General features: G+C 31.7%; 2 protein-coding genes and 1 long non-coding RNA gene across 4 annotated transcripts; 2 read left to right on the plus strand and 1 right to left on the minus strand.

Annotated features, from left to right (window-relative positions):
• Positions 1-5736: 5736 nt before the first annotated feature.
• Positions 5737-6871, plus strand: LOC140179061 (uncharacterized). The gene is made up of 2 exons (XR_011872732.1): positions 5737-6017; positions 6428-6871. It is a non-coding gene; the product is annotated as an uncharacterized lncRNA (long non-coding RNA).
• A 1457-nt stretch (positions 6872-8328) lies between these two features.
• LOC112747822 (light-harvesting complex-like protein 3 isotype 2, chloroplastic) lies at positions 8329-10076 on the plus strand. The gene is made up of 3 exons (XM_025796018.3): positions 8329-8797; positions 9291-9428; positions 9520-10076. The coding sequence occupies exons 1-3, from the start codon at positions 8479-8481 to the stop codon at positions 9768-9770; spliced, it is 708 nt and encodes a 235-aa protein (XP_025651803.1). The 5' UTR covers positions 8329-8478; the 3' UTR covers positions 9771-10076.
• A 2579-nt stretch (positions 10077-12655) lies between these two features.
• LOC112747825 (DNA repair endonuclease UVH1-like) lies at positions 12656-17765 on the minus strand. 2 transcript variants are annotated; one of them, XM_025796022.2, is made up of 9 exons: positions 16707-17765; positions 16072-16295; positions 15782-15864; positions 15413-15580; positions 14506-15225; positions 14221-14331; positions 13882-14142; positions 13293-13516; positions 12656-13062 (listed from the first exon to the last, which is right to left on the minus strand). In XM_025796022.2, the coding sequence occupies exons 1-9, from the start codon at positions 17573-17575 to the stop codon at positions 12852-12854; spliced, it is 2871 nt and encodes a 956-aa protein (XP_025651807.1). In that variant the 5' UTR covers positions 17576-17765; the 3' UTR covers positions 12656-12851. The 2 variants fall into 2 exon arrangements, with proteins under 2 accessions (XP_025651807.1, XP_025651806.1); XM_025796021.2 differs by having other exon boundaries at positions 15782-15867.
• Between the last annotated feature and the right edge of the window lie 655 nt (positions 17766-18420).

An 18420-nucleotide genomic window follows, 5' to 3' on the forward strand; every position in this document is an offset into this window, starting at 1 on the left:
ATATATTCTGGGAGCCTGATTTTTTTTCCTTCTCAAAATGCTGACCACTAGGAGCAAGTCTTTTATATGTTGCTCTTCTACTAGATTTACTTTTATTAGTGGGTTGTTCTTGTGTATGGGTTGAGAGTATAGGTCCTATTTAAACTTATTGTGTTTCAATTACTGTAGTTTGCTGTATTTGAATTTGGAATTAGATTTTTTGTGGTGCTTGAGTTTAAGAGGCTGTCACTTCTTCAAGTTGGGAGTTGAATTGTGGTTCAAAAATGGACTGTGGTAGGGGAGTGGTATTTATTTGTTGATTGGATTGTTTCTTTCTTGTGGTTCTACTTTTAGGCTTAGGCTGTTGTTGGATTTTGGTCCTTGTTTTGATTTTTGGCTGTATCTGGGATGTGGACTTTAAATCAGGATAAGATTGTGTTTGGGAATTGGCATTTGAGTGTTTGGGTTGTGGTTCGGGCCTTGGTTAGGATATAATTTTTGGTTAAAGTTTAGACTGTAGTTGAATTGTGGGAGTAATTGGGTTACAACCATCTATTTTCCTCTGAACTTTTTGTTGTGCTTTTGTTATTCTAGGTGAATTTTTATAAGTGAAATGTTGCTTCTTAGGGGGTGGGATCCTCATCTTAGGAATTCGGGTCAACTTCTTAACAGGTGTCTCTTGTGATGTAGGTGGAGTTAAAGGTTGGGGGGTTTCCATATCCAAATCAACCAAACTCAATTAGATTACCCACAGGGTAATCAAAGTAAATATGCACTTTTTTTTTATTATGTTTCAATATCCAATTATACATTCTTATAATAGCATTCTCTTTCCTAATCATATTTAAATCACCACCATTCATTCCCAAGTCCTCAAATAACTAGTACATTTTACCAAATTTTTCATATCCTGTCCATGAATAAACCATCCATAAAAAATATATTGAAAGTATCTACATTAACCCTATTAATCTCATTTTTTAAATTTTTAGAATAAACCAAATTGAAGTTCGAACCTCTCTCCAATTTACCTATATGATGATACAAAAGAATAATGTGAGTTATCATTTTTCTATAAACATAAATATCAAAACCAATCAATAAACCCTCTAAACTATCCATCCATTTCATATTAAAAATCAACAAAAATGAGTTCAAAAATTTTACTATTATTATCATGAAAATAATAACCGATGTAGCCAAAAATAGTTACTCAATCTTTCACAGTATTGGAGAAATGGTCGTGAGTGCGTATTTTTGTTATTGCTGAATCGTAAATAAACCACTCTCACTAGTTTCACACCAGACCTTATCGCTGGACCACCTTCAAAAGCACGTTGACTAATAAAGATTCCTTGCAATGATAGCTTACATTGATGGAAGGATGAAAGACGATAATGACGCTCGTAGAAAACAACACATAAGCTCTCCTAGGATTTTTTTTTTATTGGTTTGTTTGGGATTCTGGGCACAGTAAGGACACTCTTTTTTTAATAATTTTATTTAATTTATTTTAAAATTAAGAAATAAGTAATATTCCACTTTAAATTTTCTAACAAAAAATAAATAATACCAAATCACTAATGTATTTGTCACGTGTACATGACATTTAACAGGAACGGAACTCTTCTAACGGCAGGTTAGTTTTGTTCATCGTTAATCATTTTTAGTGTGTATATTGAAATTTCGATTCTATCGTGTATATTTTTGTAACCCAAAAAATATTTCATACATACTTTTGTCTATTTACACTTTTTTAGAAAAGGAATCAAGAAAGTGATAATTAGTGTTATTTAAACGATTCTTAATTCGACAGTCGACAATTTTTAGATAGTGTTTGACTGAGACTTATTATTGTGTTTGGTATTCAGAGACACTAAAATTTCATTTTGAGACACAAAATTTCAATCTATTAGTATCTTCAGAAAGTGAAGACACAAACGACTAAAATTTTTAGAAAAAAAGATTGAAACTTTAATAATATTTTTTTTAAAATGTTCTTATTTCATTACTATATTTATTTTGAACCAAATAGAATACTAAAATATAACTCAATCATGTATATTTTATACTAAATATAATAGAAAAATTTAATTTATTCTCAATTTTCCAATCTCTATTTTTTAATTCCTGTCTCTTAATTGATTTTTTTTAATACAGTCTTAATATTTTTCAAAAAATTATTAAATTTTCATATAATTATAATATACCGTAGATTTGATAATATATATTGAATAATTATTAATTAACAATATGAGATTTAAAATATGATTTATCGTTAATTTGCATCATTAGATAGAGTACAATGAAAAATCAATAATTTCTCCTACTTGGATCTATGGTCTACGGAGCCTTGAATGTGCTCCTTGCACATTAGATAGATTAAATTTCATAATAGAGATTAATAAGAAGTCAACCAAAAATTGTAGACGTTAATAAATAATAAGAAAAAGACCAATCTACTTCACCGTTAAAATATAACCAAAATTTCTCATAAGAGTACCAATTATGCTACATAAAATTAGTCATAACACTAATTATTTATATAAAATATATATTAAAATATATAAATTAAACAGTACATACATATATATATAGTAATAATTAATTTAATAATTAATTAATAATGTATACGTAATATTTTGTAAAAATATTGGAGGTTGTTATATGATATATGTGGAGAGATATCTATGAAGCCCTTCAAATTATTTTGCTTTAATGGTCATATTTACTTCATTCAAGGATTAATGGTATTATTTATGTTCTAAAAATTGGATCAAATCGGTTAATTTGACTGAGTTAACGAGAAATTGACTATTAAACCGGTCCAATTAGAGTAAAAATTGATTGACAATAAATTAGTTAAAAAATTAGTTAAACAATCAGTTAATTAGTTAAATTTGTCTAATTTTTTAATAATTAACTGATTTAAAATAATAAAATATAAAAAATATTTTTAAAAATTTATATATTTTTTATATAAATATATTATTTTATTATATTCGATTCAACCTCAATTAAATCTTCAAACCTTTAAATTTTTAGTTTTATCTATTGATTATTAATTTTATCTTCAGAATTTTAGTATTATCATCACATTATCGTGAGAATAAAATTTAACAATTCTGCTTAATAGTTATCTACTATTTTTTCCAAGAAAATAAAACTAGAAAAGCTTATTGGATGTCTTCATTTTTGTTTAGTCAGATCAATTAGACACAATCTAATTTACATCACAAATTCATATACACTATAAATTTACACGTCTAATATTTAGAGTTTTTATTTACTACTTAACTTCAGCCAAATTTTAAACTATAATGCAGCATATATATTAAAAAACATATAATTATATCGCATATTAAAAAACATAACATTTGTCATTAAATTAAAAATTTAATTTTAATACACTGGCAGTATAAAAATAGTTACATAATTATATAATTACATTTATTTTTTTAGATAATTATTTATACAATCAATATAAAAAATAATTATTTTTATTAATATAATATTACATAATTATATATATAGTCACCAAAAAAAAACATCAAAACTAAAGTAAAGTCTTAGCTAGCCATCTTCATTTCAACGGACCCCAATGCATGATATGATAACTTGGGTCAAGAGTACGTAATCCTGAAATCGAGCATGAGACCACGACATAAGAAATAGCTTCCATTGGGCTTTCACAATGTTGTTACCCATTGGAAAAGAAATTGGCCCTGTATATATATAAAAAAAAGGTAAAACATATTTTTTATTTCTGAAAATTGTTAAAAAATTTTAAAATATTTTTAAGTTTTATTTTGTTTTAATTTTATTTTAAAATTTTTTTATTAGTATCAAATATATTTTTAACAACTAAATTTAAAAACAAATTAAAATTAATCTAACTATAATGCATGATAAATATGTTTGATTTATTTGTATTAAAAATTGTTCTTATGAAATTATTCCTGAATGTCATAATTTTTTTTAAAAAATTAGTTGTTATAGATAAATTTAATATAAAAAAAAATTAAGACAAAATTAAAATAAAATAAAATTTAAAAATATTTTTAAAATTTTTAATAAATTTTAAAAATAAAAAATATACTTTATCTTATAAAAAAACGAGGGATATTGAATGCTAGTCATCATGCTCTAATTTTAGGGAAACAACGAGGTTCGAAAAAGAATGATACACTTGCTAGGATGGAGTATTTTTTGTAGACCTAAATTTTAAGGGGTCTTAGCTTCAAAGATTTTAAAGTTTTTAACTTTGCAATGTTAGTAAAATAAGGATAAAAAGTGATAATTAAGTCACACTCTCTGATTTATAAGGTGTATAAGAATAAATATTTTAAGTTCTCAAATTTTTTAAAAGCAGAAGCCGAGAACAACCCATCTTAAAATTGGCGAAGTATTTTGGAGAATAAAAAAGTGCTAGAAAAAGAAATCCTATGACAAATTGGCAGAAGAAACTCAATGGGTCTTCTATGAACCTCAAGATTAAAGATGTTGTCTCACTCTTTTAAGACCTTTACTCTTCTTCTTGTAAGTTGATTTATTTTTTAGTGGAACATTTTCAATACTATTATTCATTTGATGTCCAAATATGAACGGTAAATTTATTTCTAAGAAAATAAAATAACTATACATTTGAGCTAACAAAAAACCTAAATTTAAACCAATTAGAAAACAATAATCTGATTTTAAAATACTAAAAAGCTCTTATAACAAACGAGTTTAGGTTAATTAAGTAGTTAATTTATTTGTCCACTTAAAACTTTAAATAAATATCATTGATTTAAATTTTCTTTTGTTCATGCACCAATTTATTAAGAATAATGTTATATATCTAAATTTTTTTGTTAACTAAGTTTAACAAAATTAATTTAACATAATAAAAATTAGTTATAATTAGTATTATTTCAAGATTTATTATTTAATTTGATTGGACTTAATTTATAAAGAGATTTTGATGTATAACATTATTCATCTATTAACTAATAGCGAATTCTTAAATTGAGTTTCGATTTGCGACTAATTGAATTTTTGTCTGCAAGATTGAATAATATTATCAAAAAAATACACTTGTAATAAATTTTTTTTTATCTCTGACCATTTACTCCAAGAAAAAGATAATGTTTTAGAATAAAAAAAATCTCTTATCTGAATTTTTAACCATTCAAATAATTAATCTAAATAATTCTTTAGATAACCATTCACAAAATTTGGTTATACTAATTATTTAAATAGTTAAGATCGATTAAAAAATTTTAAATTATAAAAGACTATTTTATCTTTGAAACATTACGATCAAATTTTGAAAAAATATTTTTTTAACTTTAAAAAGTAAAAATTTAAATTTCATTTTAAAAAATTAAAATATCCTTTTGGTTCATTTTAAATAGACTAAAATATTCTTTTAAAATCAAAATTATTTAATTTGTCTTAAAAATTTAATTTTTTTTAAAAATAACTAAATATCCCAAAAAAATATACGCAGTAGCTTTAAATTTGAAAGACAAAATGTGTTATTAGCATAGTTTTAAAAATCGAACTGGATCGGTCAGTTCAATTTGGTTAACCGGAACCGGTCACCAAACTGATACGAGTGAATCTATAAATCGTTTGACAGAAAATTGGTTATAGAATCGATCGAACCGGTAGTTAATCGGTGAATCGATAAAACGTCTGTTTTTTGGAGGATTTTCGGTTCGAAAATAAACCCTCCAAACGACGCCATTTTATCCTTAAAAAAAAAGAAAAATTGTAAAACGTCAAAACTGAAAAGTCTAAACCCTAAAGACCTAAATCAATCCCCGTAAGGCCGTAACCCATCTTCTTCACAAACTCATCTCTCCTCTTTTCTCTGAGAATCGCGCAGCCACCAATCACGCAGCCTCCGCATCCTGCCGCCACCGCATTCTGTAGCCACCACAGCGACGGATTTGACCACAGCAGCCCCACCGCGTCGTTGTCATCGCGGAGCTCGCCTTCTCTGTGTTTGCCGGTGTCACGTTCTCTGTCGTCGCCGTTGCTCGCTGCCGGTAAGTAATACTCTGTTCCATGTTTTGCACTTTGCAGCCATCTCCTCGACATCTGCTTCCTGCTTTGTTCCATGTTTTTGATTTTCTGTTCTGATTTTTTATTCAAGTGTTCATGATTTTTTTAGCTGAGGTTATTATTTGCTGAGGTTATTAATTTATTTTTGCTGAGGTTATTTTTTTCTGTTCTGATTTTCTGTTCAAGTGTTCATGATTTTTTTTGCTGGGTTAGTACTTGTTTGCTGAGGTTATTAATTTATTTGTTATTCTATTCATGATTTGGTTGCTGAGGTTATTGTTTGCTGGTTTAGTAATTGTTTGCTGAAGTTATTGATTGCTGGTTTAGTTTTATTGTGGGGTTGGCTGAGTTAATTTTGTTCATAATTTTCTGTGGGATTCGCTGATTTTACTAGGGAGTTTGTTGATTTAAGTTTTACTGTGGAGTTTGTGGAGTTTGCTGAGTTTTACTAGTGTAGACGAGGTTTCTATCAACTTTGAGAGGAACAAGACCAGGATATTGATCAGAGTTTACGCTTTTGAATTTCTTGTTGAGATTCTGTGCAAAAGGTGTGTCATTTCTAGCAGGAAGTTGAAGTTGAGGAAAAGAAGGGATCAGTGTTTGAGATGCCTTTATATTGGAATATAGTTGTGATGATTTTATTGTCAACTAAGATTGGAGCATCCATAAAGACCCTTTGCAGCCATGAAGTATCTGCTTGGAATAATGTTCACATGAACTAAAACATGTGGTTTGTTATAGTCCAATTAATATGAAACTTATGGTGAATGGTTTTGTTAAATTTTGATGGATGATAGTTGGTGTTTTATTAAATTATGATTGATTATGTTTTTTTAAATATTTAAAATTATATATTTAATTTTTAATAATTTTATTTAATATTAATTAAACCGATTGAATTTCGGTTGAATTTCGGTCGAATCACTAAACCAATCATTCTATTAGTTTATTGACCGGTTCGGTTCTCGCAATGTTGGTTATCAATAGCGGTGCAAAATGGGTTAGTCGTCCCATTCAGTCTTGCCTAATGAGGCGGTATCAAATTTTTATCCTATTTTATTTAATGGTGGATTAATAAGTTAGTGAGTCAAGCCCACCAATTTTTGTTTTCATATTTTTTAAGCCATTAAATATTAAAAATATATATAATTTTATAAATATTTTAATATCTTAAAATTTTTTTTTAAAAAAATTATAATTGTTAAATTCATGAATTTTAAAATTTTTATAATTTTAAATATCTAATAAATATAATTATTAATTAAGTTTTTTAAAATAAAATCATAGAATAATAAGTTCAACAAATAAGCATGTTCACTCTTTTAAAATTCATTAAAATTTATGAATTAAACATGCAAATTAAACAAACTTTTTTATTACGACGATTTCAAATTTTTAGTTCGACCTATTTTTACTTTTATTGTCAAATTATACAAATCAATCTGACGAATTTTAGTTCATTTGCCACTCTTAGTGCTGATCAGGTTCAAATTGGAAACATAACGAATAAATAAGCATCAAAATATGAAGTCAAATTATTGCCACACACATTTATACGTGTTTACTTCTGGAGTGTAAAGAAAATAAATAGGCATCAAAATATTAAGTAATATGCCAAACTCATTTATACCTGTCTACTTCTAGCGGTTGTAGGCAGCAAACCAACGGCTTTTCTGAGTTCATTGATTAATGGTAATTCTTGTAGTTTTTGCTAGGGTGATTTTTGTTTTTTATTATAAAATAATTAAAATTAAAAAAATAATATTTTTTAACTAAGTTCAATACTTATAAAAAATTTATTTGATGAACTTATTTATCAAAATAATCCATTTTTAATGCCCCTAAAGATTTATAGGATAAAAAATTTCAGATATAGCAAAAGAACCACAACAAAAATAGATTTTAGATAATGTCAAAGTACTTTTACGTTTTAAAATTTTTTGAACATTTCTCTTGTAATAATGGCAAAGAAATTATAAAGAATGTTTTTGATAATTTACTCTTGATAAAATTATCAAACTCTCATGGTTAAATAAAATAAATAAATAAATAAATCTTTGATCTTTTTATCTCTAAATATTTAAGTATTTTAAAATTTAAAAATATATTTAAATATTTAATTTTTTAAAATTTAAACATATCGATTTCTCATGTTAATCAAACGTGATTTCTAGTTGATACGAATACACACATATAAAATTTTTTAAAATAGAATAAATTAAACTCAAAAATTTATATATTCAAATTTTAAAAAAATTAAAAATTTTCAAATATTTAAATGTTTGCAAACTAAAATCTCAGCATCAATTTATCCTTTTTTCGAGTAAAAAAAAAAAAAAAACAGCCACCTAATTACCTAAATAAAATAAATGCTTGTAAGAATTTGTATTTGTAAGGCTGAGCATAGCCACACAAACTCACACTCACTCACACCTGCAACCTGCAATGGCTTCCTTTTCTCCTCCAACTCACTTCCCAGCCACAACTTCCACTCTCACCAACCGCCGCAATCCCGTTTTCCTCACCACTCTCTCACACACCAACAACTTCTCTCCCTTCAAGTCTTCACTTATCAGTGAAGCTGCCACTGAACCATCCCCGTCGCCGGAGCAGGGCAATGGCTCTGTTGCTGCAGTAGCGCCGACCACCACAAAGGTCCCGGAAGTGAATCCTTTTGGAGACCCAAGATGGGTTGGAGGCACGTGGGACCTCACCCAGTTTCAGAAGAATGGCAACACTGATTGGGACTCTGTTATTGATGCTGGTAACTTAATCAATTTTAATTTCTAGTTAGTTTCATAACTCTGACTTGTTAAATGCTGAAATCTAAATGACCCTCATGATTCTCCTCCAATGCATGCTGCCAACTGCAAAGAATTTGGATCACTAGCTGAAATTTCTATCTGCTAGTCAATACTTTCTTTTGCTGGGTTCCAAGTAGAATCTGATTTCAATTTGTTGTGTAACATCTTTCAAGTGAATCTTTTTCAGTAACATCTGATACTACTTGTTCAAAGATTGTGTAATGTCTAATATGTCCTTTTTCTAGATTACTCTGAAGCATTGGAGATCTATTAGACTATAACAAACAAGATCATATGTAAACATGTTTTGAGTTTTGAGAATGATATTGTTAGCCATAAGAATTGGAGTTTCCTTGTCATATATACATGTCAGAAACTTGTTAAGATTCGCAATTTGATAGAAGATGTGGTGTTCATATGTTGTAGTTTTTTTTTCTAATAAATTGTTTTCAGAGGCTAGTAGGAGGAAATGGCTTGAGGACAATCCGGAGTCATCCAGTAACGATAACCCTGTAGTTTTCGACACCTCCATTATACCTTGGTGGGCATGGATGAAAAGGTTCCATCTCCCAGAAGCTGAGCAACTTAATGGTTAGTACTTAGCACTTGATTTCGATGGGATAAAGAAGTTTTTTGAGCCAGCATGATTATAGAAATCTTTGCTTTTCCGAGTTTCACGCAGGTCGCGCTGCAATGATAGGATTCTTTATGGCCTATTTCGTCGATAGCTTGACCGGAGTTGGCCTAGTCGACCAGACGAATAACTTCTTTTGCAAGACTCTTTTGTTCGTAGCCGTTTCCGGAGTACTTCTGATCCGAAAGAATGAGGACATTGAAACTCTTAAGAAGCTGTGGGAAGAGACTACATTCTATGACAAACAATGGCAAGCAACTTGGCAGGATCAGAACTCAAACACTCTCAAACAAGATTAATGGATTTGATTCTTTTGCAGTTCCCTTTGTCTCATGTTTTTCTTAATGCAGTACTGTTCTGATCTGTTTTCTTACTTTTCATCTTAATGAAGAAGAGTGAAGCATGTTTCTGTGTTTTCAAGTTAAAATCTGTGTTTCTTGTAATAGAGTGACTCCTTTCTTAGACATGTGCAAAACTAATTAACAAACAAATTGCATTGTCTATTAGAATTTCAGCATATCATACATATCTCATACTAAACAGCAAGCTAAACTTTTATTGTAATCTTCCATTATCTATGAGAACATTTGCTGCTTCTATTATAATCTACACTTCTACATAAGCAGCATTTTCCCTTCAACACCATGCAAAATTTAGGTAAATCTCTTGTATAATTTTAAAATGTTCTTGTAGTCAAGGAATAGCGGCAAAAGGGAAAATCTTTGAGTGAACTGGCAATATGTACTTTCTCCAATTTATTTGGGAGGGGGATTTGGAAATATTGAACCAAGAAAAAAAAAACTTTTTATTTCACTTCAATGCTAATCATTAAGATAGAATATATGAAACCTAAATTTGGTAGGAGGGGGGGAAATATTAATACAGAAGTGAAAATTAAATAAAGCATCCTATCATAAGTAAAGATATTTAGGCATGTTGATGTGATGTTTAGAAAGATGAACAATTAAATATACGGATGAATAAGGAATGGAAATATAAGAAAGAAAATTAGGACAGTATCTATTATTGAAAAAAGATTATATAACATGCAATGAAAAATAGAAGATCTAAAAAGATAACATACAAAATAATCAAAAGAGTTTCATATATAATAGACTTCATTATAAATATGATATATGATAAAACACAATGACACTATTTAATTCATATACTTCAACTCACCTGAAATCGGTAAGAAGTAAATTGTAGGAAAGGGAAATTCTTGTATGAACACACCAATGGCCAACTGAATAGACTTTCAGATACTTGTGACTATATATGGTAGTCAATACTTAATAGTAAGCATAATGTCATATTTTGAGGTTGTCAGTACTTGTGACCAATAACAGAAAGGTTATCGACCAAAAGAAGAAAAAATGACGAGAACATCATCTTGTTTTGTGAACAAGCTAAGCAAGTCATTTGGGATATTATCTGTGATCAGGGAATCCAAAGAGATGAAATCTGAAATAGGATGCTTGCACGTCTCATTATTAAAGGATGATGTCTATGCTAATGAATCTTTTGGATTACTACATTAATCTGCTTCTTAATTATTACTATTCTATAATTAAATTTAGGATTATGAGGTTTAGTTTCTCATTGTGACAAGTGGATATATATCCGTAATAATATAATATTATGATGGACCACCCTATATATTCTCAAGTTAAATTTCTACACTTTATTTTCTTTATTAATTATGTTATGGTTTATTGTGAGAACAGGTTTACAAATCAGATTAGATGATTATATATTGACCCTTTTGGTGTAAGAGGTGTTATTGATGGAGCTGCTATAGTGTACTTCAGCTACATAGGCAGAAGAAATCAAAGACGCTTCAAAGAGCCTCCCTATTGCTTTATTGCCTAATGGCTCTGTCTCTTTGCTTCATGCTTCCTTACAACAAGGTTAGCTAGCTACAACTATGAGATTAATTAGATTGATTTAGAAATGTAGCAATTAATTTAATTAGATATCAGATAAAGCATCATATTCAATGGCACTGAGAAGGATAGGATGTGGTGGTAGCCATGTTAGGACAAGCCAGATATTTGTGTGTCATAGCAAGGACTCGTTTGCTACCTTCTTGGTTAGCCAAAGTGCACCCTTCCACCGCCACACTCTTTTTGGGTAAGCAAAATAATTTCTTACACTTCATGGAAATTCAACCACCAATGGTGGGGCCTTCCATTGTTTTCCAACACAAGATGAATAATAGTAATAGTAGTAATAAGTAATAACAATAACATGGTGCCATCATCATCATATCATGCGACCATGTTGATTATTGTTATTGGTATTTGCCATTTATGCCTTGGCCAGCTGCTATGTCAATCTTCCTTAATGTTTTCCTAATGACCACATTGAAGATCCTATCTTACCAAAGGTTTGCTATATGGGCATGTTTTATTACCATGTTCTATGTTCTCTATGGTATTCATAACACTTATCATTAGGAGGAGAATGAGAAAGTTGAAAGTGATGATAAGTGAATTCAGGCACTTGCAACTTAGAATTACAAACCAAGGCAGGAATTCAAGTGGTCTCTGGTTGAAGTGATCGATGGAATAAAGCACACTTATTAATTACATCAATTAGTTGCCACTTAATTGCAAAAACAGAAAAAAAAAAAAAAAAGAATGTAGCTGTAGCACGTACAAATTAGTATTTTGTATATTAAATAGAATGTGATTTATTGAATATTATACTATATCTAATAATGAAATTAGCTAAAGGTATATATGAACTTAATAATTGAGGGAAAAAATGAGTATAAATAACATACATCTCTTTATGCATATGTACGTACATTGTGTGAAATATAAATACTGTATTCATATTAGAGATATAACTAGTAAAAAATCTATGTAATTTCAGCACCTATGAGTACTATAAATGATATAAAAAGTTCCTTGTGTATTCACAATTTTCACACCCTATATAATATAGCTGCAACAAGCAAAGTAGTATTCATAGAAAGCAATATGATTATGAGTTATGACACCATGAGTAAGCTTTAGCCTTCAAGGATCTTGCACCGGATGACTGTTTAAGGAAGATAGTTATTGATACCAGCTGTGGTAGGTGGGGAAGGTAGGGAATTTCACAAGTCAGGGCTTAGAGTCTATATGGTTGATCCTTGTAGGATTTCATATGATCATATCACTTGTCCAAAAGGAACTAAGCAAACAATTATTAACAGAATTATAATAGAATATTTAAGTAATACAATATTTTAAATTACAATCGAATAATGAACATGACACGAGTAAGAACGAGAAAAATTTTAATAATTTAATGACCCATTTTCCACCAATGGGAAAGACCTTACAAACCGACTTGAATAAAATTGTTGAAAGCTTTGTACAAATGAATTATCACAACAGAGTTGGATATTTAGCATCAAGAAATTCTCTGAGAGTCCGAGCAGCTTTATGACCACCCATTAATTCGGCTAGCTTCTCCAAAGGAAGAAGCGCAAGTTCAGCCAAGCTCTTACATCCATCCATTATGGTCCTGTAGTTTGAATCTGTAACGCCTGGCAGTCTTCTTAGAAACTCCACAGCCGACGTGTTGTAATTTTCAGCTCTGTGACCCAGCAATCAACAAAAGAATTCCAGTGTGCACATAAATATAAAATGAACCAGCATATACCAACTCACTAATGTACTACTAAGTATAAATGCATAGAATGATGTATTCGTTATTATGGTAAAAAGCAAGTTGCTATGTTCAATTACCAGAATTTATAAGTTGGAGATCTATGTGAACCACTTCCCATCAAGTGTTCAAGATTCAAATATAGAAAAGCAACTTACCTTACGTCGTTCTCCACAATTCCTTCTTCAGAGGGGACACCCACTCTCATAGCTTTTGTTTCATCCGGTTCATCTTGATTTGCCTTCAGTGCAGCAAATATTTCAGCAGTTGCATGCAAACTTCGAGACCAGATAATTCGTAGCCGTGGAAAGTGTAGAGCAAGCAATGACAGCTTTGATATAATGTTATTTGGTGTCACATCATCACCAATATCACTAGCAGACTGCAAATATATCCACGAATAAATATAATGCATGAATCCACAAAACAATGCGTAATCTATTAAGTATGAGTGGACTACTGTATATTTAAATGAGATTAATCTTTATACATGTTAAATTAAAATGTTTACATTGAAGCAACTATATTATTATGTCAAATAATTTTCATGATGTGATTATACGTGGTTGATAGCTATCTATTGTATACAAAGATACCATCAATCAACAATACTTTCTGTTGCCAATGAAGATCTTCCATGCCCAGAAATTGGTCTTTGTCAGGATTACCAAGCACTCTTTGAAATGGGAATACAAGAAGAAACCAGTAAAAAGCAGAACAGATAGAGTTGTTTTGTGGTCAGCAAACCTGGAATGAAAAGCTCTTATCCTGTGAAAACTCTATCAACAGAACAGGAATCCTATAATATCGCACCATTGTCTCCACCTGGTGGTATAGACGACCTGATGTGAAGCTCATAAAGAGATCTTGAATACTTTTTCTTTCCACGCAAATTAATGGTGACAGGATGTAGTCACCAACTTCTAGTGTCACTGGAATGATGCGCATCCCCTTCTGATGAAGAACATTGGGAAGACTGCTCATGAACTCTCGCATGTCCACAATGACCTGTTAGATTCCCAACTTTTAAGTTTTTTAGACATGGATCATACATCCTACCAAAATAAATAAATAAAGATCACGAACCTGCATTTCTTTATCAACCTCCTTTCTCCCACCAGCTCTTCTGGTCATTGAATTTTGAGAAGTACTTAAATCTGACTCAAAAGTAGAATTCATTCCCAAACAATGTCCACCCTGATTGACAGCATGCAGAATGCCCAGACACAAAAGAAAGGAAAACACAGGAATGCAATCAGCAAATCAAGTATTTGACAATTTGCCACCAGCTCTATTGAAGGCAACCGCTTCTAGTGGACCCAAGAATCAACATGAGAAAAGAAAAAGGAAACACAGAAAAACTAAACAAACCTGATCAACTGGAATCATCATCATAGATTTTTGTCTTATCAAAGATTCGAATGCTCCATTCTCTCTACGTATACTCGCCTCAAACTTCTGAACCTCAGTAGAATCTTCGTAGAATAGAAAATATACTTTCAACTTTTTTGAGGGATTCTCAGCTTTGTAAACTTCTATTTCCCTAACAAAGGCCACGTCTGGATGGTAAACAATGACTATAGAGGGCTTTAATATATCCAGTATAGGCTGATCACTTTCTAAGGCATAAAACTGTACTGGTGGTAATGGCTTTGCATTTGCATTTGCTGTTGTAGTATCAGGATTTTTATGCTTTCTAAGGACCATGTTGTCTACAGATGTCTCAGCTTTATAACTAGTGGAAGCCTCTCTACTACCACTTTGTACTTCAGAGACATCATTAATGATTGGACCCTTTTTATTCCCTACTTTTCTCTTTCCTTTTCCACGACCCCGTCCATCCAAATCTGGCTGAGGAGGATCTTCAAAGTCATTTTCAGCAAGACTTCTTAGTCCTGATGCTGCTGCGAGAAGTGCATCATGCTCCTGCTTACTAATGCTGCTGGTTTCCGCATTCTGAGCAGGTGCTATGGGAGTAACTCCATCAAGAATCCCAAAACCTTTGGGATCTTTTGGCTTCTTTTTCTTATGCACTATATCACGCAGCTGTACTTTGCTTAGCAAGTACTTTTTCCATTCTTCACTCATGAACTTCACAGATAGTGAAAAACAAGTGGCAGATAGGATAACAAAGTCAGCTTCATCAAAACTTACTAACTATCAACCTTTTATATCAGCATTATATTAAAATGAACTGGTAGAAATATTGCAACAGAGAATACACTTGATAATGTGACATATGACTGAGAAGAGAAGTGGGGGTGGGTGGGGGACCAACCTTTTGTGGGCTTTTGAAAATGCATTCTTCAATCTGCAGGCATGATCGTTCATCCTTACATGCCACCAATACAATGCCATTGTCAGTGTCTTCTTTACCTTCGGCCAATAATTCCTCTGTTAACCCGCCTTGCTTTTGCCTTTCTTCTTCTATTTCCTCAAGAATCTCCTATAATGACAGGATACTAAAATTCAGCATAAATCCCAACACCAAGAAAAGATCATGAAATTTAACTACTTTTCTTTAAACTACTTCAGGTTATCCAATTTGAAACAATAAATTAATGTCGGTCTCGGTTATAAAATCAAGTAAAAAGGAATATAAGTATATAACCCAAAGACTTTCTAGAATTGGAACTCACTGACTCACACGTAAGACCTTCCATTTTGGTGCTTCTTCCAAGACTTCCTCCAAAACTAAGCCGGCATTCGAACTTGAAGAAGTCCCATCATCTGCTGTAAAAGCAATCACATAGAAATTTATGACAAAAGAAAAAGCCAACCTTCGTAAGTTTGAATGGGGAAACCTCAATCACATTTCTCTCTTCCTCTTTTCATGTTATAATGATTGTTATTGTGGGTGCGCAATGAAGCGCTATAACAGAGACACAATCCATGCTGGAATGAAGAAACAAACAACACAACCCAACAATCTCTTACCTTCTTCACTGTCTTTGTTATCCTCCTTAACCTTCCTCTTTTTGTTTTTAGCACTCTTGTTCACTTCACTTACTTTTGTACCGTCCGACCTCACAAGATGATAAACACGTTTCTTTGCAAAGTCAAAAACCTTATAACTTGCCTCTGCAAATAGCCAAACAGATCGAAAACTCTCGGACACTCTTAGCGTATCCAGGTATTTCAAGTAAGTTACTGCATCATACCTACCAAATGGAAGCTACTCAATCAGTTCCTATTACAAGCAACATAATCCTCAGATATATAAAAATAAAATAAAATCCTAAAGATTTCAATTGCAACATAAATTAAAGATATTGCAAATAGACTGTTTCATCGTCATTCATGTAAAATAACTAAGTACCTAAATAGCATGTCAATCCTCACTAGTACCCATTTGTTAAAAATATTCTGAGTATATCCCATTTTTGTACCATAGAAACAAGTAGGAATACCTCACCCTAAGAACCAATTTTTCTCTTAATTTTATCCTTTTTATTCAAGTATCCATTTTGATTTCCCATTTGGTATTCCCATTTTCTCTTATATCTTAGACCTCCACGATTGTATGAATAGAGTACATGCAATCAAACATATAATTAACAGAGGAACTGCACCTGACAAGATAATCCAACAGTTTCCTCAATGTCTTAAGGTCCGAAACAAGTTGCTTAGTCTTCTTCCCCAGAGTATGCCAAATTGGGTCTAATTGGCGCCTCACGATCTCATCAAACGACTTGAACAACCCGTTCTCCACCGTCAGATCCTCCACGTCGACCTTATTGGTCTTCCTCATCTCCTTCAAGCAAGCATCCATGACCTCCACAATGGCCTTCTGGATCCCCACCATGTACCTGCTCATCGGAACCCTGATGTCCACCACCTCCGGCGGGTCCCTTTCTAGCTCCTGCGACACGTAGACCTGAAACCTTGGCCAAAGGTGCAGCCTCCGCACATGTAAGAACTTCATTGTCCGCTCCGCCTTCGCGAACCCGGAGATCATCGCGTGCGGCTTATCGGAGAAAGCCCGGACGTAACCGCCACGGTTCAGTGATCGATAAATTCGGATGATAAAGGCCTCGGTGGAGGTTTCACTGAGAGAATGCGCATTGAGGATGATGATTCCGGAGATCATGGATGTGGGGATCTTGTTGGTGAGGAGATCTACGATGAGAATCCTGGGAGTGATGAAGAAGATGTTGCCGGAGGAATAGAGGGAGTGGCGGTGGTGGGCGGGGAGTTCGGCGGTGATCTCGGAGGGGATTTGGGTGAATTGAGGGTTTAGGGTTTTGAGATTGAAGGTGATTCGGGACCTAAGAGTGGCGGAAGAAGGGGAGAGGATGAGGAGTGTTCCCTCTGAATGAGTGTGGAGGAGGAGAAGGGAAGACACCAGCTTCGACAGCGAGAGACCGGAGGAGAGCACCACCAATCCGCCATTGATATCTTCTAGAAGCTCTGTGATGACGTGCTCGTGAAATTGAACCATTTTTTTTCTTTTTTCTTTTTGGGCACGGGGGAAACAGAAGAGAGTGAAGAAGGGTTTTTCGCGCGGAAGTTGGTAGCGCCAAATTCAACTTGACAGTTTGTTACTAAACTAGTACATTTCTTTTTTGAAAGGGTTAATAAACTACACTAATTCTACAAAATAGTATTTTAGATTTAATTCGTACACAAATTTCACCTCTTAAAATTTGATTGCACTAATTTAATTTTTTAAATTGATTTTCGAATGATATATTAATCTTTTAGCCTATTTTTATCGTGAGTCAACTGTTAATGTGACACAACTAATATTATGTGACATCATCAATAATACTATATTATTACTAGGATTTAGATCTTCTAAATTTTAAATTTTAATTTAGGAAAAGTCTAGGGGGCCAGCAGTTTTATTGAATTTTGGCCAGCATGTAACCAGCAGAGGAAGGCATTGGATAAAATCTCATATCAATCTCACACCATCAAATCATCATTGATGGCTAGTTAATGGCTAACAATCAGAAAAATTGCTGGCCCTCTAGCATTACTCTTTAATTTAGTAAGTAAAGTGTGATCTCTTACCATTTATTTTATAGGTAGGACAAAAAAAATATGAAAGAAAAATTATTCATTAATAAAAAATTATACTTTATTCTCTAAAGTGAAAATTCAAAAAAATTATACTTTATTCTCTAAAGTGAAAATTCAAAATTTAGAGAATCCAAATTTTTATTACTAACTCCTATAGCGTCTTCATCTTTTCATACATCTCTTCTCATTCCTAATTTCATAAACCATCACCACAACCACCATCCCTAATTTGCCACCACATTACCACCCGTTCCCTCCTTG

Source organism: Arachis hypogaea, chromosome 15 (genome assembly GCF_003086295.3).
Source record: "Arachis hypogaea cultivar Tifrunner chromosome 15, arahy.Tifrunner.gnm2.J5K5, whole genome shotgun sequence".
NCBI classification, from domain to species: domain Eukaryota; kingdom Viridiplantae; phylum Streptophyta; class Magnoliopsida; order Fabales; family Fabaceae; genus Arachis; species Arachis hypogaea.